The sequence below is a fragment of the Anolis sagrei genome, chromosome 1, assembly GCF_037176765.1.
Source record: "Anolis sagrei isolate rAnoSag1 chromosome 1, rAnoSag1.mat, whole genome shotgun sequence".
Classification (NCBI taxonomy): domain Eukaryota; kingdom Metazoa; phylum Chordata; class Lepidosauria; order Squamata; family Dactyloidae; genus Anolis; species Anolis sagrei.
In genome coordinates this window covers 239,295,463-239,320,410 of record NC_090021.1, presented here as the reverse complement: position 1 = coordinate 239,320,410, position 24,948 = coordinate 239,295,463, and the positions used below count along the sequence as shown (strand labels likewise).

Below are 24,948 nucleotides of genomic sequence, written 5' to 3'. Positions count from 1 at the left end.
GCTTAAAACAATTTAAAACAAAATAATTTAAAAAGATTTATATATATATCACAAATATTAACAAGTTAAGAAGTTTAAAATATTAAATTGGTTGGAAAACATGTTATAAGCATTTTGAAATACATAATCTAGGCCTAAAGGCTTAAATAAGTAGCCATGTTTTTAGTTGATGTCAGATAGGTTTTCAAAGGAAGGGTTTTCCACAGTTGGGAATTGTGATCGTCTTCACACAATGTTTTGACCTCTCTGGGAAGGCACAAGAGGAACACTTCCCCTCCAGTAGAACATTGTTTTTGGACAAATATACATCAGGAGTTTTTAAGAATGTGTTTTTCTGTTAGCAGCCTACATTCAAAGAAGCTGTTATTGAAGTCCCTATCTTGACAAAAACGTTTCAGTACTTACTGTGTATAGGTTTTACAGCATTAATAAAACATCTTATTTGAAAAATGTGTTTAAAATCAAGGGTGTATGTTTTTGTAATAGTCAGAAAATCAACAAAAATTGGTCAAGGGAACATTAAGAGTGAAAATTGGGTCACAGCCTTGAAAGTGCAGTTGCCTATGCCCAGCTAGAGTAGATTGACTGTAACAGTAGAAACTAATTCAGTGAGTCTGTTTTAGTTGGGATTAACAATTGGATTCAGACTGCAATATGTTTTTTAATTGAAATTTTATGAGTACATTCATAAATTTAAAACATTCATTTCTTAGAGCTCTCATTCCTTTCTGTGTTCATATTTACTACTTCAAAATATATTTCAGCTCTTCTTATGTATATTTTTTTTGAATTAGCAGGTTCTTGTATGTCACTTAGATTTTAGAAAATCTTTTCAGTTCTGGTGCTATGTAGGCTCCCTGGGGTTTCCTATCTAAGAAATTGGTTACACCCACATTCACTTAGTTCAGCAGTTATGCTGCATCATGCACATAGTTTGCTCATTTAACTTAATGAGACATTTAAGTGGGTTTTTAAGAAATAAAGAGTACAATGTATGAATGAAAGAAGCTTTATTTATATCCCCCTCTCGGAGCGGTTTACAACAAAACAGTAAAAATAATAATAAAACACATTACATTACAAGTCAAACAATTTCAATAATCAGAATTAAAACTGAGTCATAATAAATAAGATGGAACATAACTCAAGAATGTTGTAATCATATAAAACTATGTGAAAGTTAAGCATATAAACATAAAACATATAAACCTCAAAATGAGTAAATATCATGTGATCTGCTTCTGCTAGTTTGAGCACTAGGGTCAATTAAAATTCTGTTTGAACTCCAACGGTTAAAATTATGGTTAATCACTTCCAAAAGCCTGCTTCCATAGCCATGTTTTCAGTTCCTTCCTGAAAACTGTTAAAGTGGGAGCCAGTCTGGTTTCCTTGGGGAATGCATTCCAGAGCCGGGGGGGGGGGGGCACCACTGAGAAGGCCCTTTCCGTCATCCCCGCAAGCAGCTGTGCTTGTGATGGAGGTGGGACCATGAGAAGGGCCTCCCCAGCAGATGTTAAGGCCCAAGCAGGTTCATAGGAGGAGACGTGGTTGTGCAAATAGATTGGACCTGAACTGTACAGGGCTTTGTAAGTAATAAGTTGCACTTTGAATTAGGCCTAGAAATATATAGGCAGCTAGTGGAGCTATTTTAGTAACAGGTGGTGTGCTCCCTATAGTTAGCTCCCATTAACAGCCTGGCTGCAGATCTTTGTACTAATTGAGGTTTCTGAGCTGTCTTCAGAGGCAACCCCACGTAATGTATGTCAATGGAATATATTTTTATATAGAGATGGGGAAACAATTGGTTTAGTTCCACATTTTGGCTCTAGTCCCTTGCCTCACCTGTCAAACCACCTGTTAAACCAGAGTGGGGTGAAGGGAAGGAGGAGTAGAAACCAAAAGAAGAGATAATGGGGTGGGGTTGAGGAAAACTTCACTTATGCAAGTTCCTAGTCCTATATGAGGAACAATAAATACCAACCTTTAACAAAGAATTTCATTGCTGTCTACCCAGTATAATAGAATATCGTGTATTATACAGCAAAACCAGGGAACAATCAGTCAGAGCAGAATTTGAGAAAGTTTTTTTTTTGTCGTATCAGGAGCGACTTGAGAAACTGCAAGTTGTTTCTGGTGTGAGAGAATTGGCCATCTGCAAGGTCGTTGCCCGGGGGACGGCCAGATGTTTTGATGTTTTACCATCCTTGTGGGAGGCTTCTCTCATGTCCCCACATGAAGAGCTGGAGCTGATAGAGGGAGCTCATCCACGCTCTCCCCGGATTCAAACCTGCAACCTGTCGGTCTTCAGTCCTTCCGGCACAGGGGTTTAGCCCACTGCGCCACCGGGGACTCCCAATTTGAGAAAGTGACTACACATCCCTTCTGATACCAGGCAGACTGATAGTTGCAGATGGGAAGCATGACTCCCCCCCCCCCCCCTGGGCCTAAAGGACCATGAATGCCAACACACCACTCCTCTGACCTTTTACTTGATACCAGGCCTTATTTTTCTTTTTTTTCTTCCATTTCTCTCCAGTCCTAGTGTTTCCATTGTTTCTAAGTTTGCTGAGTTTCCAGAGTCTTGCTCTCTTACTATTCTCAAAGTAAGACATAAGATTAGCTTGACTAACAGTGAAAGCAAGTGATACATTTCTTCTACTCCATATCCTGCTCCTTTGGACTCCGGATTTACCAAATCTAGCAGAGGAAATGTTAATTACTGTCATGAATTCTAATGTTCTAAAATTGTTTTACTGTTTAAAATGTGGATTAACTTCAGCATTTATTATGAAAGAAGTGAGTTACGCAACATTGATGGATCATTTTGACAAGTTAAGAACTTTGAGTTATTTTGAAAACCACACTTTGAGAATTTAACCTAATGTGTTCTTGAAGAGCTGATAACGTAGTTTTGAAAACGGGTTATTGTAAGTTCTTTTTACAATAAATGTTTTGTTTCAAGAATGTGAAAGAAGAAAAGTCATTGTAATGTTAATTCTGAAATGTGAAAAATATTTCTTTTTAACTGAAGTAAAATACAATATTTTGAAAACGTGCTCAGTAGGGTTGACATAGGCCATTGCTTTGCAAGTCATATGTTAGTTCACCTTCCCAAGAGAGAAAGAATCCTCCTCAATTTTTATAGTGCCATCACTGTACATTGTGCTTCACAAGAAAAAGAACAAGAAAAAAACCTTTCTTTTCTACTACCTTTCTTACAACTCTGTCCTTCTCCTCTCCACTCCCGCATGCTTATCCCATTTGGGAAAGGAATGCTAATTTTAAACCTGAAAAGTGACATTCTTGAAACTAATTGTCTGTTGATTAAGGTATACATTCCAAAACAGCTTGAGAAAATAATCAGACCTCTGAAATGAGGTACACACAGTTATTTACAGGAAATTAGTGACAGTTGAGACAGTTTGGGAACTAAAAGGTCATGCAGTCTTCTAGAACTACAGTATAGTGATCATAAGGAAACATTTTGGTGTATTTTACTTGCTTTAATATCCTGTGAAATTATTTAGAAATATTTAAAATAAAAGGGGGCCAATATATTTGGAGCTAATTATTTTAAACATTAATTAAAGAAATTATTAATGAAGAATAACAAACAGAGCATCAGTACCAATTTTGATATTGAATGTATTGTCGAAGGCTTTCATGGCCGGAATCACTGGATTGTTGTAGGTTTTTTCAGGCTATATGGCCATGTTCTAGAGGCATTCTCTCCTGACGTTTCGCCTACAACAACCCATTTGATATTGAGTTTATAACATTTAAGCAGCAGAGATGTCACAGATGCGATGACAACCTTTAGGAAGTGGTCCCAACATTTTCTGATAGTGTAGTCTCTCTGAATTTAATACCCACTGCTATTTGTCGGTAGAAATTATTTGTTAGCTGATGATATTAATGAAGCAAAAAGTATTGAAAAATGCATTGACTACACTTAACCTGCCATATCCACATATTTAAGTATCAGTGGCTTGAAAATACCCTCTCTCAATCTAAAAAGCAATCTCTGACCTTGCCATTTTACATAAGGGACATCATTTTACTACACCATTGTATGTAATGGGGCCTGAACATCCATGGATTTTGTTATATAGTGGAAGTGGGTCGATGGGTCCTGAAATGAAACCCCAGCAGACAGCAAAGGTCCACTGCACAGATAATCCTCAGTGGACAGGGGGACTGTACTTATTATAGATTGTGAAGATATATGTATGGGTTGGTGCTTTGTAAAAAAAAAAGTAGAAATCCGGAATGTCTTCATTGTTGTTCAGTGTTCTTGGGAAAAGAGAATGCCTTCGTAGAAAGGATGACATTGTCTGGTCTGTGGATTATGTCTTTATGCATTCTTAAGAAAGATGGATTACAAATCCACCAATCCAGCTATTTATTGACTTAATGGCTGTTTTTCAAGCAGTACGATAGATGTCACAAATAGCCATGAAGTAATTGAAAAAGTATCGAATTGATGAAGGCACTTTAAGAGAAAGATCCAGATTTGAGGATTTGATCCCAAAAGTTAATCATAAGGAGATGATTTAAAGATAAGATGATCTTTAGAAAAGAAATATAGTCCTTTTATTTCAGGGCTTGTTAATACATAGTACTAGGCACTCACTGATTTTGGTAACAAGGGATGGCTAGTTTTCTCTTCTAGAGAATAAAGAGAGGAGTGCTAGCTGGAATGAATAATAGGTATTGGAAATATTATGCATAGGAATTTCTGCCACATGAGTTTGCACATGCAGAAATACAGGAACTGCTTGCATAGGCATGGTGTGCTCACAGTATACCCGAGAATAATTGGTTGGAATACTAACTCTATTACTTGGGCTGGCACACTGTTCTTACTAATGCATATAGAGAGACAAAAATGGATGCTGAGCATCACGGTTTGCTGATTAAAAATAGGGAGATGTAAATTTCTGACTAGTGTTCCAGGAGAGCAGATATGTCTGGGCATATGAGTCAGTAAGATAGTTCAAGCAAGAGACTCAGGAACTCTGACCCTGGAAATGTGGATTAGGAGCCAGAGTAGGTTCTGCTGTCCACTTAGCAGTAAATGTTAATAAGATAAAGAATATGTAAATGTTTAAGATATAAACCAAAGAAATGAATAACACCTAGGAATGCTGGATACAAAATGTCCTACATGTAATTGCACCAAATGAAATAATTGTGAACACTAATAATAGGATTTACAAAAGTTTATACAAAAGTTTTATGGATATCTGCACCTAACTGAAATAAGTGTAAATAATGTGATGAAAATGTATTAAGAAGCAACGATAATAAAAGAGAAACTATATTTAAAAAACTGCATGTTTTTACCAAAGCTGTAATATTTTCTCTTGTAAGTGTGAGCTCTTCTACAAAAATGCATTTAGTAGTGAATTGACTACCTGCTTTGTTTTTATTCAGCTGTTCAGTTGTTTTACGTTTGCCAGTAATTTACCAGTGGTTTATATAATCTGTTTTTATATTTTATCTGCATGCTCATGATTTAACAGTGGTGTAATCACAGTACTTTTTAAAAAATTGAATAGCTCCTCTATTTTTTGTTTTAAAATAAAAAAAAATAAAGTATTTGGTGTGTTCAAATCCAGAGTAGGTAAGAAAGAAGACTTGCAGAGATCATGATAAATGGCAGAGAGCCAAGTGTTTCCTGAGCAGATGTTGCAGCTGTGTGATAGATGCCGAGTGATGGATAGAGAGCGAACATGTTGGGTGCCCAAGTTCAAAAGCATACATTTTGTTTTGAAAGCACAGAGGGATGGCTATTTTGGGCTGATTCAAGAAATAGAAGAAAGGAATCAGTAGTTTTATTCCTGGGTTTGAAAAGGTCCTGCCACCCTCTTTATTGTGTCTTATGAAAACATGAGAGAGGGCCTCCTTTATGGTTGCCGCTTTCCTAGGGTAACAGGTTCCCTTCTTATAGTTGTCCTTTCATTGGCAAGTGAAAATCTTCCACCTCCTTTTTTTGGGTACAAGCAGGCTTTTGGAAATTATTTATCAAATGTGTGTGTGTGCCTTTAATACACACATTGACAACGGCAATCCTATGAATTTTGTAGTATTTTTCTGGGCAAGGAATACTCCGGTGGTTTTGTCAGTTTATTCATCTGAAATATTGCCCGAAGTACCTGGTATTCATTGGCATCCTTTTATCTAAGAACTAACCAGGACTGACATTGCTTAGTTTCCAAGATGAGACAGAATATGGTGCCTTCAGCATATTTAGAGAGCATGTTAAATACTGTGGCTCCTCCCCTTAGTGAAGCAGAAATGAGCACCATATTTGTGCTGATTGGTTACAATTGTTTCTTTTTGTATTTTATGCTTGGAAACTCATCAGTTCTAGCAGCCAATAGCTTGGGATCCAGCAGCATCCAAGGGCCTGCCACTTTGAATAGAAGTGTTGCACTTCTTCTTTTTTATCAGATAGGTTTTTGTTAACATTTTTCAATTGCATTTAATTACATACTTCAACAATCGTGGTGTGTTTTTAACAATATGTTTTAATTGCTCTGGACTATCCTGAGCCTCCATTCTGGGAAAATGTGTGTCATAAATAATACAAAATAATAATAATGAAAATGGTAAGAAGGCTCCTTTGTTGAATTAAAAGTGAGAGAAGCATTACAAAACAATGTTTCTAGTATACCTTCTGTAGTGATACCTAGAAAAATGCTACTAAAAGTAAACTCTTGGTGATACATTAGCCTACTGATCTATCTTTGGATGAAAATATTTCTGTATTGGATCACTTTTTCTTGCCCAAACTGTAGACTGGCAAGTTACTAGACTATTGAGTTCATAACCAGGATGTTTTTGCATTTAACTGGTTCCCATTCTTTGCATAGCACAGAAGGGCTATTCCTTTGATTACTAAGTTATGGTACAGCACCTACACATTAGTGTACTTTAGCTTACAATAAAGGGAGATGTCCTTGTCAGCTAATGTCAAGATTCTGGTTCTCCCAACTGATGCAATACTCCTGTCCTTGATGTTGTCTCTCTCCTCTCACCCTCCCGAAGAAAAGAAATGTTTTTGTAAAAGTGTTATGCTCATCCCAAAACAGATATATATTACGAAATACACATGCACAACTTATCTTCTCTGCAACAGCGCAGATACATTTTGTGTTGTTGCGTAGTTTGAAAAATAGTTACAAGCAAAGATCTGCTTCTTCTGTTGGATCATTGCCAAACGTTAAAAGCAGGGATGACCAAATGCAGTTGGTCCAGGGGCTAGTTTTCTGCCATGGGGGCCCTCTGTATGGACCACCAGATATGCCTGTTCCTGGGGGAAAAAAACTGAACAAAAACCAAACCAAGAAAAAAAATCAGAGTATCTGAGTTAGATAAAATGTTAAAGTGTGCAAGAAGTCCTACAATGGCTTTAAAATGTGAATTGAAGGTTTCTTTGGCCAGAAAAAGATGGTCTGTGCATTCTGGAGGAACCAAAGGCTGCAAAACCAACCTTGTGGCCAGATAATAGTGTTAGAGCTGCACTTTGTCAATTCCTGCATTATAATTGTAGTGGTGCAATTAGATGTCAAAATGTAACCTAATGGAGTGCCTTGAACTAAAAGCCCACAACATGGCTCAGAGTGAGTAATTATAATGCCTCAAGATTTCCTGATAAAGATACACCATCCCATCAAGTGATTTGAAACAAATGAGTTTAGTGTTTACTTTTTACTTATGAATTTGAGAAAAATTCTGAATGGTGATTGTATGGTCCCGTATGAGGTAGACGAGAAATATGAAATTGATCTTTGGACAATTGACATAAAACAATGCATGTATATTCTAAATATGATGTCTATTTCAATCATGCATGTGTGATTATAGCCTAGGTAAATCATTAGGAAAATTATGCTATATTTGTCATTGACCTAACTTCATAAAACGTTTGTAACACAAAAGAAAACTGCAAACCTCTTTGATATGTGTGCAAATGATTAGTGCAGTGTGGCACATAAGCAAACATTTACAATTGGAAATTTTGGTTTACAAAGTATGCTCATTTCATGAAGTGCATACTAATACAACTTCCCCACATCTTAAAATTATTTTCTCTCCAGGGACGATTGTCCTTATAGCATTAACATAGGTTTCTATATGCTTTCATATGGTTAAACTGGTAATCATACACTTAGTACTTCCGTCTGACACGATAAGACAGAGTTTTTAAGTAACCCTTTCTTGTTGTGAATGAACCCCAGTTAAAGAGGTCATGAATCTTTGCTCTTTCGTTTATCATGTAATCTGGCAGTAGGCAGCTGTCTTTGTCTTATTTGATCTTTCCCAGTTGAGTTTGCCAATACTGAAATGGTAATTGCTCCATTCTTAAGTTTTACAAATTGAATTGTGAAATATGAAATGTCTTCTCTGATTCAGAATAAAAAAGTGTCTGTATTTTGCTCCAAGATGAAATGGGGAAATGCCTGACAATTGCTTTGCCACAGACTAGAATCAATTCTTTTACAGTCTTAAAAGTAGCAATTTCAATTTGGAGTTTGCAGAACATAATTTTAAAAAATTGTCACTGTGATTATCAAAAATGTTCCACTATTCAGCGAACTGTATTTGGTTTACCATAAAATAGATGACTTGTTTTATTTATATCTTTTTAAATTTGTTCTATTGTAACATTTTATTAAGTTTTTGAGGCTTAGTAAAATAATTGGAGATGTGTATTCCTAAATATTTTAGACCAGTGATACGATGAAATGAATTCTTGACCTGTGACTCGTTTTGAAAAACCTCTACATAGCACTTCTGATGTGTGAAATTTATGGAAGAGTTACATTTGTAATAATTAACTGAATTCAGATACCTCAGATTTACTGATTACTTGCATGGTTTGTTGGCTAGAGTAGGTACTTCAAAGTAGTTTCTGGAAAAACAAATTCCAAAGGTACCCCCCACCCCAGTTCTCACAATGCCTAGAAATCTTTCTCAGTTCAGGAAGGTGTGCTGAAAAGGACAGTGGATGTTGAGCGGTGGCAGGAGATAAGATCATACTTAGCAGTGTGAAGATAACAAAAGCTCTGCAGACTTCTTGAACCATAAAATTCAGTTGTAGCTACACATTAGCCTGCACTGTTTAATTTTTTTCCCCCTGGGAGCCTCGCATCACAGCACTTTCATATCACTGATCCCTGTGGTGGATCACATAACTAACATATATATGGCAGTGGAGTTGATTTTACCCCCTTAAGGTCTATGGTCAGAGTGAACGCACAGATTTTATGTTCCCTCTGTTGGCCATTGCTTATTGCAATTTATATTTTTGAAAGTGCTTCATGTGGCCACTGCAGAAGCACGGCAAGTGTCTACTTTATCTTTTTAAATTGTATCCTATCTTTTTTTCAGTGAGCTTAAGGCAGTATTCAGGATTCCTTTCCTTCCTGCTTTATTCTGATAACAGCCCTAGGCTGTAGGTCAGGCTGAGTGACAGTAACTGTTCCATCATCACCCACTGAGTTTGTGGTTCATTGTGTATCCTTCAAGTCTCAGTCTACCTCTGTAATCACTATATTGCACAGATATAATCTGGTGTGCACAGTTTTCCTGCAGTATGCCTTTATGTCTCTTTTTGTGGAGAAAAGCTGGTAATTGATTTAATATGGTTTTTAACAGTTCAGAGGTTTAAAACTTCAAAATGGGGTGGGGGGAGGGGTCCAAGTAAGTTAAAAAACAGACCAATATTTTAATTTAAAAAGTATGACAAAATATAAGAGAATGCTGGGCATAGCCACCAAGATAATTAAATACATTAAATTGGGATTTGAGTAGCAGCTTTACTTACACTAGCCATTTTCTTGATGTGATATTTATGACAGTGCCCATGACTGCTGCTTGGCAGTCTTTCTGAAAAAGATGAAACAGGCATATGAGACATTTACCCTGTCCTGGATCTGATGTTCCATTTGTAGTTCTAGCCTCTATCATTCATTTGGTTATAGTCCAGACTAAAATTCTAAACTGGCTTTCCTTGGAAGTAACTACCACAGAATTCATGTGACTTTTCTAATAATATGAACAGTCGGATAGCTTTTAAAAATCTTAAACTAAAGGCAAAGGGTAAACATTCTATGGTGGACCCTTGTTAATGAATAATTAGGTTCAGGATCACTACCATCCCTGCGGATACCAAAATACATGAATGTTGGAGAACCTATTAAAAATTGCATGGAGCAACAGTGAGGGCATCGGTAGGCCCCAGTTGCCAAGTATACCGGCAGGCTCCATCTTCGGGTAGCCCACCAGCCACCCACATATGCCTTCAAGCAGCTTCTGCAGGGATGTGGTAATTAGCAGTAGTGGTAGTGTGCCTGTTGGCTTGAGTAGGATCGTTGCTGTCAATTACCATGTCCCTGTCAAAGCTTCTCACTGCCCTGCAATTGGCGGCACTTAATGGTTATATACAAACGAATGAGCAAGAGCCCCACCTTACCAACTGGTATGTCTCTGTGGAAGCTGTTTGAAGATTGACTAAGAAGTCTGATGGACTCCCAGGTGGAAGGGGAGTCTGAGGAATACATGCCTGATAGAGTGCCTGACAGTCAGTGCTTGCTGCTATCTCTGTTGTTGTCCTGTGTCATTTTTCATAGGGATTTGTAAGGCAGGTTGCAAGCCTTGCATTCTCTTTCTGCAGGCCTTGCATTCACATTATCTGCAAGCTTTTCCAGTCTCTCAAAAATTCAGTACATGCAGGTCAGTATTGTTTATTAACTACCTTTGACTCTATAGTGGGCTGAATCCATAAATTGTGGGCCCACTGTATACAAAATAAACAATGAAATACCATTTTAAACTGAAACAGCATCTCAGTTTGCACATCAAATAAAGTCTTAATGCTGTAAGTTGGATTAAAAAACAAGTTATCTTCTTTTAAGGGTTCATGTAATTTGCCCTTTGATCCATTTTTGTGGTATTTTTCCTTATTCCAAGGGTCCTGGCCTCCTGTTGAAAAATGATGGAGTAATCTGGTCAGCATCTGCCATATTGAGAAACCAGTCCCTAATACGGCTTGCCTGGGAGAAAGTTTGTGAAATAACGCAGTAACATGTTTGCAGTAGTATGCTTTCTTTTTTGTTGCTATTTTCCATCCATCTTTTCTGAATTAACTCATTGAAAATCCATGGTTAAATATTATAGTCTCTTTTGCTTATCTGCTTGGAAATAAGTTCTAAGTTCTGTAGTCCTTTCAAGTAAATATGCAGAGGAGTATAAGTTTAGTGAACAGAATTTTTTCTGAAACTCTAACTGAGGTTTTTTTCCAATTCTGGAAAATTATTATTTTAATGGGAATAGAATAGTTTTTTCCTTTTCAGATATGAACAAGGAAATTGTTACAGTGGCCTGACAAATAAGCCAATGTTTGACTTCAGAGGTGTGAGTGTATGTATGTAGATGGTATGTGATGTCTGAGCATTAATACTTTAATGAGTTGATTACTGATTGTTGACTTTTGGGCAGCTGCGTGTTTTTAAAATCTTGACACATGATGTTTTGAATTTACACACTGCTGTCTATCAAACAGATGTTACTAAACTTTTTGGGCCCAGGAGAGGGCTTACTGTATTGGTTTTTCACCAAAAATATACAATACACCAATTAACCTTAAATAAGAAATTTATTCCACCTGAGCATCCTTAGCCCATGGCAACTGATCCTCGCACACTCTTGCACACATCTGCATTAAAAGCAGTTGTGTGCAAAATTTGGCTAGGGTTGGTTATTTCCCTTTGTATACAGAAAAAAAATGAATCTTTTTCTACCCTGAACTTCAGTGAACTACATTGGACTCAAATCCTTATATGAGTGCTGGCTTGCATTCATTGCATGATAATACAAAATTAAATAGATGTGTAACTGCTCCCCCCCCCCCCAAGTAGGTGTGAAAATTGACAACCAAAGGTGTCACAAAGGGTCAATTTGAGCATACAACACTCCATAGAGAGTGTACTATATGAAAGTTTGCCAATAGACAGTTGTTGCTCAGCTCTGGCATATGAAAAATTGCTGCCTTTCAAATGCTGTTGAGAGCTACTGTGCTTTGACATTCTAATTTAATCATAGGGCTGCTAATTCAATTACTGTTTTTCCTGTTTTCTGATTAAACTGATGTCTGTTTGTTATCACAGTGACAATTATGTATAGTCTTCCAATATGCATGTGTCAGCCTCTGTTCAGTATAGTTTTGTCCACCTTGGGTCATTCCAGAAGTTTTTCCCTACAACTCTTATTTCTATGTAATTTTGAAGGGAGCACACTTTTAATTAACTTGCAAATAAGTCTCTGCTTTGTTACTTTTGGGAAGTGGGAAAGCAAATCTGTCTGTGGCCCTAATTTCTTTTTGGATTTTCTACTCTTAAAAAAAAGGATCACATAGCACTGACTTTTAAAGGAAGCAATCTGCATGCTTGAAAATTTATTTGCGATCTGGGAAGAAAAATAATTTAAGCCTGTGAGTCAGTGTATGGCATATTCATAGTGCTGATGGGGTTCATTTCAATTGCTGGCTTCATGGTGAGTTTCACAAACTCTTGTCATACTCTGGACCAGAGAAAGCAAAGCCAGCTTTCGTGGTACAAGCTAATAAACAGCTTAATTCTATTTCTGGTAATAGCATCTCTGGAGTTAAAGGGTAATACAACGCATAGACATCTTGTGAGAGAAGGGTGGATCAATAGTGTATATTGAAATCATCTCATTTTTCTCTGTCACCTTCATAGTTTTCTTGACTCTGACCCTATTTGAAAACAGGCTTAGAGTAAAAGGAGCAAGAGGTTGCTTTTAAATTTAACTTGAACTAACATTTTCCTTAGTGTTATTGCATTAACATGTCAAGTCTTACATGTCAAATATTAAAATTTCTGATTTAGCTAACTATGTTATTGAAAAGTTAAGACATTGGCTTATCATTCAAGGCACTTTAATCGTGTAGCAATGTATGTTTCAAGAAATCCATGTTCATATGCATTATTTCCCCTTGCTTTCTGCTTTTATAGACAAATTGAGAAGAAGGGAGAAAGGGGAATGGTTTTTCGAAGGATTGTTGGAGGCACCTGCTACCGACCGCCCCCTTTTTAAACTTGTGTGTACTTTCCTTTTTCTTTAGACCAGCATGTTTTGGAAATTTGATCTCCACTCATCATCCCACATAGACACACTTCTAGAGAGAGAAGATGTAACTCTGAAGGAACTGATGGATGAAGAAGACGTTTTGCAAGAGTGCAAAGCTCAGAATCGAAAACTTATAGAATTTCTTTTGAAATCGGAATGTCTGGAAGATCTAGTCTCATTCATTATAGAAGAGCCACCTCAAGACATGGATGAAAAAATCAGATACAAGTAGGAAATGTGTTTGATTCAAGCTTGTGAAATTGAACATAGACCAAAAATAAGGTGGCATGCTTGCAATGTAGCTCTGTATTGAGTAGGCAAAATGTGGCATTACTGATATTGTAGAAGTGCAACTCCTTTCAACATGGCAAGTGCTAAAGAATGTTAATAGCTGCAATACCACAACATTTAGGTAGTTGACCTTTGCCTATATCTGCTCTATAAGCCACTTGTTTCAGTATGGTTCTGGTTAAACCTGTTACATTGGTGGTTTAGGATGCCAATTAGATATTTTTCATAGTATAATCCAGACTTTAAACAAATTAAGAATGCTTACAGTAGTCACCTGGCCCTTCTTTGAAATAAAAATCTGTGCAGTCTGAGCATGTGATAAAAGTGGTCTTTTTTGTTCTCTGTTTACATTTTGACTACAATTAGGAGCCCCCGGTGGCATAATGGGTTAAACCCTTGTGCCAGCAGGACTGAAGATCAACAGGTCACAGGTTCAAATCTGGGGAGAACACAGATGAGCCCTCTGTCATCTCTGGCTCCCCATGCGGGGACATGAGAGAAGCCTCCCACAAGGATGGTAAAACATCAAAACATCTAGGCGTCCCTTGAACAACGTCCTTGCAGACTGCCAATTCTCTCACACCAGAAGCAGTTTCTCAAGTCTCTCCTGACACGAAAAAAAATGGCTACAAATGGCAGAATTGCCCTATGCATACATTTAGGTTTTTACTTCTTCCAAATAAAATATATGCTTGCAATTATGATGATTAAAACTACATATGAGAACATATTGAGCATTATCAGATAAAGCACTTTTGCTAATAGAAATGTGCAAATATGCATTTATTGTTTTAATAAAATAAAGTGTCAACTGTTCTGTTCTAGGTATCCAAACATATCTTGTGAGCTGCTTACTTCAGATGTTTCACAGATTAATGATAGACTGGGAGAAGAAGAATCATTACTAACGAAATTGTACAGTTTTCTTCTAAATGAGCCCCCCTTGAATCCATTATTAGCTAGTTTCTTCAGCAAGGTGCTAAGTATTCTTATTAGCAGAAAACCAGAACAGGTAACTACTTAGTGTTCACTATAAAGGTCTCTGTTTGAACATATGTTGATCATAGATATTTCTAGTTCATTTAATGTCTTGGAAAAGGCAGGAGACTTCCCACTTCTTATGGAGAGTTGAATAAAGATCCATTTGTTTTAATTGTGTGCGAGATAAAACATATTTTAAAAACAATGTAACATGCTTAGAAATAGTGGTTATCAGTGTCAATCATAAACATGACTTAAACTACAAAAAAGCATTTTCCTCTGAAAATTGGCGTAAGATTTTACAGTTTATACAGCATTTGTGCAATGCTGAATTAGAACTTGAGATTCTTATGCAGATTTAATAGCTTGACCATGGCCGAAACCACCTTTTTTATCCTTTGTCCCCGTTTCTTCTTGGCTGACCTTGTGAACACTGCATGCCAGCCATGATTGGGGGTTCCTCACATATATGTTGGTGTACATCAATAGATTTATGCATAGCCACTTAAACACACATAGACATGCAACTTAATGTGACAACCATGCTGTAAAAGAACCTTCCACTGGGAACAACAAAAGGCATATTTTTCAAAGTTTCAGGATTGGGACATTTGTCAAGATGTCAACGTATGGAAATAGAAGGGTTAATGCTTCCTAACTGTAAATTCAGTGAGTGTCTCCATCCTCATTTCCATCGTGTGGCAATCAAATTAAAGAATACATTGGCTCCTGGAGGAGTTCTTTTAGAAAATGTAATTTCTGGGGGCTGGGGAAGAACACTCAGGTCACAAGAAAAGGAAACTGGTAGTTTCCCATTCATAGACAATGAATGGGAAATTATTATGTAGGGGCAGATAAATTCGTACCTAACAAATATTTTGAACTACAAGCTCCCATGAACTCCACCTAGCATGGCATGTGGTTGGGGTTTATGCGAATTGTAATCCTGAAACTTGGAGGAAGGCTGTTTCAAACAAAAGGTTTCCAGGACCAGAGGCTTGTGTCTTCAGGATATCCTGACTTGATCGGGCTTCTTGTTCCTGCATGCTGAAGAAACTAGAGTGTGTTTTCCTCTGAATCAGTTATGTTTACATTTTGATTTGACAAACATACAGCCTGCAAAGCTTTTCTGAAAAGCTTTTCTGTCAAACAAACCTCTATAGGATGTATTTCATTATTCAATCATCCCTAAAGTGCTGGTGGAAGTCTGATTAGTGATTTCAAGAAGTATTCTGCTTTCTAGAGTTATTTCATTTTTTTTTTACAATTAATTGTAACATATTTTATATTTGATTTTTTTTCACAGATTGTGGATTTCTTAAAGAAAAAGCATGATTTTGTAGACCTCATTATAAAGCATATAGGGACCTCTGCTATTATGGATTTATTACTCAGACTACTGACTTGCATAGAACCTCCACAGCCCAGGCAAGAAGTATTAAATGTAAGTAACTTTTGGAATCTGGGGCACTACCTTTTAAACTTAAATTGTAACCAGTTAGTGAAGTGATCTTGGACTTCTATTTGTAAAATATTACCCTGTATAGATCAACTTCTATACATCACAGACTGTCTTCATCAGACACTCAAGTTATGCATTTCAGCTATGGACCAGTTTAGTTTCAAGTGCTGGTTTAGCTTCCCACATTTCAGTAATAATAATAATAACAATAATAATAATAATAATAATAATAATAATTGCTTGTTATCTGGATAGAATAAATGCATACATGTTTTCAGTCTGATCCTGTGAATAGATCACTAAATAAGAGTAGTTTGCTGTCTAAAATTAATTTTTTTTCACATCGTGTTATGATTCCAAACTATTTTATTGTGCAGCTTATCTGGTAGATCTGAATATAACACCAAATATCAAAATGCATCTGTGCTTATTACCAGGATGCTTTGTAATAATTGTCCACACTTCATACCTTTCCAACACATTTAAAATGTAGTATGAATACAAAACATGTCCACTGGTTGTAGCTCTTTTTAAGCCCAGTCCTTTCTTTTTAAAGATACATTTTGCCTTTTCTCAATGCATCCCTATTATTGCCTTTGGCTGGTTGGTCTACTCATTCTATTCTCTGTCCCATATGCACGATGTCTTCTGCTTGCCTGCTACCTGTTTGTTGTACTCCCTTTCTTCTGTAGTCCCGCACAAGTCCACTTATTAACGCCTTCACCTTCTATATTATCTTTTATTGCCTTTACTCCCCCATCTCTCTTGGTGTCCCTGTTGTGTGTGCATGTGCTGTTGGATCTCTCCCCCTTCCTTATCTTGTAGAATTCAGTGGAAATAACACATGAGGTTTTCATGCTGTCAGACAGTCACATGCAGACTGGGTTTCTGCAGGTTTGTGGGGCATGTCTCTTATCATATATACCTAAATCCATGGAAAGAAAAAACAGGATTGTGAGTGTTCTTGTGGAGTTTTCTTATCCTCTGATGTGTTTGAGGCTTTCAGTGGCCCTCGGAGGTTGCATTTCCACTGTAGAATTAATGTAGCTTGATTCCACGTTTACTGCCATGGCTCACTGCTGTGGAATCATGGGAGTTGTAGTTTTAAAAGATCCTTAGCCTTCTCTGCCAAAGACTGCTGCTATCTCACTAAATTACAGGTCCCAGGATTCCATAGCATTGAGCAGTGATGACTTAAAGCAGTGTAAAACTGTGATAATTCTACAACATAGAGGCAGCCTTAGTCTTATCCCCAATCAGTGCTGGATGCCAGTCCTCTTTGGCAGAGAAGGCTAAGGACTACAATGCCCATGATTCCATAACACTGAGCCATGATAGTGAAAGTGCTGTCAAACTGCATTAATTCTTCAGTGTTTTTGCATCCAGAGAAGTCTTTATGGAATCCCTTCAGGATTTTGCAGTGGGAGAGTTCTATATTTAATTTGTGATGTTTGAATATTCTCAATTTATATACAATTGAATTAAAATTATTTCAGTTTATGTAATAGTTGTTGTCTCTGAGCTCTTCCACACAGCCCTATATCCCAGAATATCAAGGCAGCAAATTGCACATTATCTGAGTGTGGATTCAGATAACCTAATTCAAAGCAGATATTGTGGGATTTTCTGCCTTGATATTCTGGGACATAGGGCTGTGTGGAAGGACCCTAAGGTTTCCTTTTTCCAAAATTTTGAAGTCTGGATGTGTACTTTTTCTTGTTAAATGTCATGTTGGTGATGCAAGCATTAGTTGTATTTTAAGGAAGGGTTTTAAAATAACTTTTTGCTACATGTCTTCACAGTGGTTAAATGAAGAGAGAATTATTCAGCGACTTGTGGAAATTGTACATCCTTCTCAAGATGAAGATGTAAGGAGTATACATAATTCCAATTTTGTATGACAAGTGAACTATCTTTCAGAATTCTAACATTATAGGAATATACTGGGTCCTTTAATTACTGCTTGAAGTGGACATCTTCCAAATCACACTTCATTTTAAATACAATTTAATATCTGTCATATGGGTTCCATTCAAGGGTAAGAGTGAATTAAATCTTCTTCTTTTAAAAAACCTGTAAACTATGCTTTTGTTCTTCAGAGACATTCAAACGCATCCCAGTCACTCTGTGAAATTATACGTTTGAGTAGAGATCAGATGCTACAAGTGCAAAACAGTTCGGAACCGGATCCACTTCTTGCAACATTAGAAAAGTAGGTTGGCATAATGTTATTTTCCGATCCTTATGAATGTATGTGTTTATATGAAATAGCTTTTTGGATTTTAATAAAGGAAGAAAATAGAGATTAAGTAGAAGAATTATGGTAGATTCTTCTTTCTATAAGATTAATCCATTTGAAAAATAAAAGGCGAGAGCATAGAAATAAAAAGTGGGAGAACCTAGCAAGATTGAAGGATTTTTTTGAATAAAAAGAAGACGCCTAATATCAAATATCTTTGGCCTTTTCAAAAGTTTTAAACTTCAGTGTTTTGTTGTTAAATTTATTAAATCACCAACATGACATTATTAAGTTGAATCTTGACTTACGATGACCCTATTGTAATGGTTTCTTGCCAAGGTTTATTCGGAGCAGCCTTGCCCATTGCCGTCCTCTGAGGTACAGGCAGTTCCCGAGTTACAAACATCGGACTTAAAAATGACAAGTCTCTCCCTATGGATCAAGGCAGGAAACAACAGATTAAAATACAGACAGTCTCTGAGTTACAAACATTTGACTTGCAAACAACTCATAGTTAAGAACAGAGCTGAGACAACAGGAAGTGAGAGAAATCTACCCCCCCTAGTAAGGGAGTTATCATGAGGAAAAGGTGTCTCAATTGAAGCTTTCTCACCAGTCCTTGTTTCCACAACAGGCCAACTCTCTCTCTCTCTCTCTCTCTCTCTCTCTCTCTCTCTCTCATTCACTCATTTATTTGTCTGGAGTTACATTTAAAAATATACCTGTTCTGACATGCAAACAAATTCAAGTTAACAACATACAAACGCAACCTATCTTGGGTTGTTGTAGGTTTTTCTGGCTATATGGCCATGTTCTAGAAGCATTCATAATAATACTACTACTAATAATAATAATAACAACAACGACAACTACTACTACTACTACTACTTTATTTTTATACCCCGCCACCCATCTCCCCTAGGGGACTCGGGGCGGCTTAGAAGGAACACACCCAAGATTACAATTAAAGCACACATATAAAACACTTTAACCGATTAAAACATCAGATAAAACAAATAACAACACAGTTGCAAGCAATATAAAAACAATACAGCTGAAAGAAACATAGCTGAGGTACAGATTCAAGGAGTGCAGTACATTTTTACAGGATGTTTCACCTGCATCTATGGAAAGCATCCTCAAAGGTTGTGAAGTCAGAGTTGTAGTCCACAATATTTGGAAGACACTAGATTTCTACCCCAACCTAAGTTATAGCTCTGTCTTGTACTTCGAATGGGTCGGACAGTGCTAGAAGAGGACAGGTTGGTTAATCTTCTAGCTGTAGCTTTTACATGGTACTTTGTGTTAGTCCATTTCTGAAATGCTTCAAATAGCCAGGTTGCCATAGATTCCATCATTGGTTAACTGTTGATACTGCAGTTTTCTCCTGCATTTCGAAGGATTAAGATTTATATACAAATATCTTTGTCACTTTTGTGGAGTATATATGTTCAAATTAAACAAGCAACTTCAGGCTAAGCAGAACTAGTTTCAGGCCATGTGATTACTATTTCTATGAAATTTATCTGCGAAGACAATGTTATGTTTCAGACAATGCCTTCTTCTTTTTAGAAAAGAAATAATAGAACAGCTGCTATCAAATATTTTTCATAAAGAGAAAAACGAATCTGCGATAGTCAGTGCAATTCAAATATTGTTGACCTTACTGGAAACAAGACGGCCGACGTAAGCTCATTTTACATCTTTCTGTCTCAATCGTAATAGTGCTATGTTTTGTCATTAAAGCTATCATATGTTACTTATACTCCTGTTTCCTTGAAGACTCCTATAACCATGGGGCCCATATCCTTGGTTTTAGTTACCTGCACTTGGGGAAAGATGGATTCTTTAGGAATTTGTTAGGTTCTCTAGGCAATTTTATGGCATGCTTCCCGTGGATACTCATATGTATGTCTAAATAACTTCTTCAGATTTCCCATTCTTCAAAGGGTCCATCAGAACAGACAGTTCTCCTTAGAGTGCCTTCAGAAACATGAAGCTGGTATACTTTTGGAGATGGATAAATGCATAAAGTATTAAGGTTTCTTTTTCCTGGAACAGGCATAGAAACTAAGTGAGGCTTTAGAAGAAGCAAGAAATAACTCTTTGCATTTACATATGTGTGTGTGTGTGTGTGTGTGTGGAGGGGTCATGATACCCTCCATCATGATCCCACTTGCATCCATAGAGTATCCTCTGCTCCTTTTCCAGTAGCCTGTAATCACTTTCTGGAACATCACAGTAACTTGCATTCACCTTTTTGCTGCCTTTGTCCTCAGACACTCCTTTATTTTGTGGATAAAAGTGGTGGACTTCAAAAGGGCATCTTTCTGGAAGATCTGGTTAGTGTAATTTACAACAGACACAAGGTGTCTACAGTCAAAATGACTTGGTAATTTCGGTCTGGCTGTAAGAATCATTAGAATCCTGCTTATCCTGGATTTAACTCATCAGTGGTTGTCTCTATGGTCTAAAATGATATTTTATAATGAGTACCCAGTGCATCAGTGCCATTCATTTACCTTCCATTCATATTTATTTATTTAGAGAATCTGTACACCTTCAGCCATAAAAAGATTCACAGTATGGCTTTCAAATTGTTCATTTTAAAATTCCTTGCCCTCAGGCTTACAACCAAAATAATACAGGTGCACAAGGAAAGGAGGATTTGAGTAGGGAAAGGGATTATGTACCACCTCCTCTCCTCTCCCTCAGAGGCCACAGCAATGACAGATGGGATGGATGGAGGGTATTACTTTAGATGCTGAGGCCAAGGTACAATGGAATGAATGAATGAACAAACCAATGAATATTGGCATAATACTCCTGCACATTCCTTCCAAGGGAGTACTTCTAAATGATGTCATCAGTGAAGTTGCTTTTGGTTATCACATTGAAAACATTTATGTCAGTGAACTTCTTCTGTAACTGAATCAAAATTTCCATTTTGTTTGACTGAAATACAATGTATTTGTTTTGACTTGTAGAGTGGGGTAATAAACTAATTGTTTCTTATAGGTTGGTGAACAGTCATGTTTTCCTTTTAGTGAAAGGTGAATTAATGATATCTCCTTCACTCGGAGTCTTCAAAGCCAGGTTGGAGAGTGACCTGCTGGGAATCCTTTAGCTGGAGATCCTGCCTTGAGCAAGGAGTGGGATTACATGGCCAGCTCTGAGTCCCCAAATTTAAAAAAAGGGAAACAACAGAAACAGACTTAGTTTTATTTTAAGTAGTCTTTTTTGCTGTGTTATGAAGAACAATTTTTCTTGTTTTTTAGATTTGAAGGTCATATAGAGATTTGCCCCCCTGGTATGAACCACTCAACATATTCAGTTAACAAGTGTGTATTAGAAGCCATAAGAGCACGCCTTTCATCTTTCCATGAATTGCTTTTGGAACCCCCCAAAGTAAGTAAAATTATTCTTTAAGTGAAAGGGGGATCAGTCTATTTTCTAATTCCAGCATACAGAAAATGTATCATTGTGATACTGGAAACCTTTCATAAAGTGGCAGTTTAGCACTCTTTTTTAGGAATATTGTGTTGTTTTGTTTAATCTTGGTTTTGCCACTCCATAGTGACAGAAGTTTATGGTAGAATGCTTGTTCAGTGAGATTAAGGGGGGAAAATCCTCTGTGGGGTGGGAAATCTGCAGAGTAGAATTTGCTATGTATCCCATCTTTCTGAATTGTGGGAAATGTTCAGCTTTGACAAAAAAACTATTCAGTCTGCCTTCATATTTCTGTTTTTGGGTTGATGACACAAACATTTAAAATAATCTTTACAACTAAATTATTTGGTTCTTATACAGATTGTAGTAATGATCATAATAATTATTATTTTGGTTTTCATTCATGAATAACTAATATTTGGGAGCAGGGGTTGGTCCTATTTTAATATTTGTATCTTCTTTTTATATAGAAAAGTGTTATGAAGACAACATGGGGCGTGTTGGATCCTCCAGTAGGGAATACCAGATTAAATGTGATTAGGTTAATATCCAGCCTTCTACAAACAAATACAAATAGTGTGAACCTGGAACTTATAGAGCTCAATAGCATAGGAGTTATACTGGTAAGAACATAAATATTTGCAAACTTGATTTTCCTTCTTTTAATAATAAGATGGTCTGGTTAAATTCTGTTCATCAAAGTTTTCCTATCATGCTAATTAGAGCCTTGCTGCTTTTAGAGATATGATGGAACAAGCTGTTGTTTTCCTCTTATCTAATTTCATGGTTGAAAATCAGACTTGGTTACGTGGGGCAGCCATAAGTAAATCTTGTAAAAAAAATTGGGGCGTGGTATCTTGGAATGTAGCAAAAAGAAAAGTTGCTTATGGCAGTGAGAAGAGAGGTGTTAATATTGTATTGGTACTTCTTTCTCTTGAGCTGGAAGTACCCAACAACTTCAGTCTTGGGCCTGTGAATACCCCCCTCAATATTTTAGTTGTGTTTTTAATGCATTTTAGGATCCTGAATTTTTTAAAAAAGTAAAATTTCAAACCACACACCGTTCTTTCATACATGACATTTATGAATTTAAATCCTAATCTCATTCACGTATTACAACATTAAAATTGCAAAGCAGTTGGAGCAAATTAATACCTGTATGGCCCAATTTCCTTGGTGCTTATGTTTGAAATTGAGAGGTAAATTCACTAGGTCTTTACTTAATGTAGGTGTATTTGGCTCAGATTGCTTTATTCCATTTCACTGAGAACCAGTGGGTTTCAAGACAAGGTACTTTGTTTTATGATGGTTATCTTTAGATCCCTACGTGGTTTGGGTCTAAGTTGCTTTTTGCTGTATCACCCGCCCCATACACGCAGGACTTCTAAGAGATGTTTGCTTCGGTCAGCCAGGATCAGGCTGGAAATTGTTCACCAGAGGACTTTTCATTAGCTCCCCCAAATTGTAGAATGATCTGTCAGAAGAAATCTGACAGCTGGATACACTATACTTTAAAACGGTATTAAAGACAAATCTCTTCTGGCAGGCTATGGTTTTTAAAAAATTATGATTGTTTTTATATTTATATTTTAAAACGGATGCTATGCCTTTTTAACTGATGCTGTATTTTAATCTATATTAATGTTTTTAGCAGTTTTACATGTTTATTTGTTACTGTAAAGGCAGTCCCCAAGTTATGAACAAGATAGGTTCTGTAGGTTTGTGCTTAAGTTGAATTTGTTTTTAAGTCAGAACAGGTACATTTTGAAGTGTAACTCCAGCCATGTATGTATGTATGTATGTGCGTGTGTGTGTGTGTGTGTAGAGAGAGGGGGGGCATAGGGAAGGGCTAACATCCCTGTGGTGTTTGTTTTGCTGTCTGTACCCTCGTTGAGAAGATTTTACTTCACTTTCTGTCCATGTGAAAATTGGTTTTTCAAAAATTTGGCTTGTTGTGGAAACAAGGATTGGTGAGAAAGCTTCAGTGGAGACAACTTTTCTCCATGATAACGCTTCCAGGAGTGAATTTTCCTTCCTAGGATTTGATTTCTCTCACTTCCTGTTGTCTTAGCCCCGTTCTTAACTATGAGATGTTTGTAAGTTGAATGTAACTCAGGTCCTGCCTGTATTTTAATTCTGCCTTGATTAAAGAAGTTATGAGGATGAGGATATTTTCTGTTAGGATCAGTTGTAGCAGAATGGCAGGAGCCCAAAACAAAGGTCCTCAAAAGAATCACTGCAAAGTCAGACTTCTGGGGAAAGTGTCGTGGGAGGAGGGTTGCTTCAGTAGCTACAGCAGTCTTATAAATGAACATGAAATACATGCACTTTTCCTTATTTCATGTTGCAGGGAATGAATAGGACTGGCAGTTAAACTAGTGCATAAAAGCTGTGCTTCCAATGGCTTAGGAGAACATCTTTATGATAAAGTATCATACATAGTCTATATGGCCATAGTCATCTCTGTTCAATTAGAAATGCAGAAATCAGAGAAACTTCTTATGCTTAGACTTTTCTGAAGTGCTGTTTGCACAAATAAGTTGTTGCTAACTATATACCAGAGTTAATGCTAAAGGTTGCTTCTTTTACAGACCTCAGGAACCAGATTTAAATGTTTTTATTATAGAAAACAGTTATCTGCAGTGAAAGTGTTAGTAATAACTGAATTTGAAATATATTTAGTACTGTTTTAAAATTTCTACGGTTCTTTACCAAAAAAAAAAAAAAAACACAGCTTGAGATTGTTAGTTCTTGTGTTTCTACTTCTTCTTTTGATTTGGATATTGTGGCTTCAGTCCAAGACAGAAGGGCTCCTTTTGTTCCCATTCAGCTTCTTGGTGGTGGTGTGCTAGGGGAATGGTTTTGGCCAGTGCCCTCTCTGCCTCCATCACTTGAATGTTAGGTGATTAATCTCCCCTTTTCTATTTTATCTGTGGCAGGATTGTGAGAGCAGATTTCCATTTTCAGAAATGTTGAATTCAGGCCTACATGTTTACTACCTGGCAGGGCTGTTTCTCACTTTAATTTCCTTTTTTTGCAGGACATGTTTTTTAAGTACACATGGAATAACTTTTTGCACACTCAAGTAGAAATTTGTATTGCATTGATCCTTGCAAGTCCTTTTGAAAGTGCAGAAAATGGTACAATCTCAGATCAGGATTCCGCTGGAGACAACCTTATGCTGAAACATGTAAGTTCACATCTTTTATGATTTGCAGTACTTGGAGTATAGCTGTGGTAGGTTCTGTATGACTGAACTGATGCTTACTCAGATGGGTTAGTAGAATAAAGTCAAGGCTACTGAGAGTATAAACAGATGAAGTATCTGTATTGTTCAAAAAGTATTTTAATACTTAATACCTTGCTT

The 24,948-nt window shown here is 36.8% G+C and overlaps 1 protein-coding gene across 9 annotated transcripts in view; it reads left to right on the top strand.

The window, feature by feature from the left end:
* PPP6R3 (protein phosphatase 6 regulatory subunit 3) overlaps positions 1-24,948 on the top strand; it is a 67,893-nt gene that overhangs the window by 17,834 nt on the left and 25,111 nt on the right. For 3 of the 9 annotated variants that reach the window (XM_067462579.1, XM_067462577.1, XM_067462575.1), the window contains exons 1-11: positions 10,685-10,743; positions 10,981-11,107; positions 13,154-13,386; positions 14,275-14,461; positions 15,737-15,874; positions 17,695-17,760; positions 17,992-18,104; positions 19,704-19,817; positions 21,410-21,539; positions 22,052-22,204; positions 24,622-24,771. In XM_067462579.1, the coding sequence (XP_067318680.1) occupies positions 11,096-11,107; positions 13,154-13,386; positions 14,275-14,461; positions 15,737-15,874; positions 17,695-17,760; positions 17,992-18,104; positions 19,704-19,817; positions 21,410-21,539; positions 22,052-22,204; positions 24,622-24,771 (1,296 nt within the window). In that variant the 5' untranslated portion in view covers positions 10,685-10,743; positions 10,981-11,095. Of the gene's footprint in view, positions 1-10,684; positions 10,744-10,980; positions 11,108-13,153; positions 13,387-14,274; positions 14,462-15,736; positions 15,875-17,694; positions 17,761-17,991; positions 18,105-19,703; positions 19,818-21,409; positions 21,540-22,051; positions 22,205-24,621; positions 24,772-24,948 lie in introns of those variants that run through there. The other 6 variants (XM_067462581.1, XM_067462578.1, XM_067462576.1 and 3 more) reach the window with 3 other exon arrangements.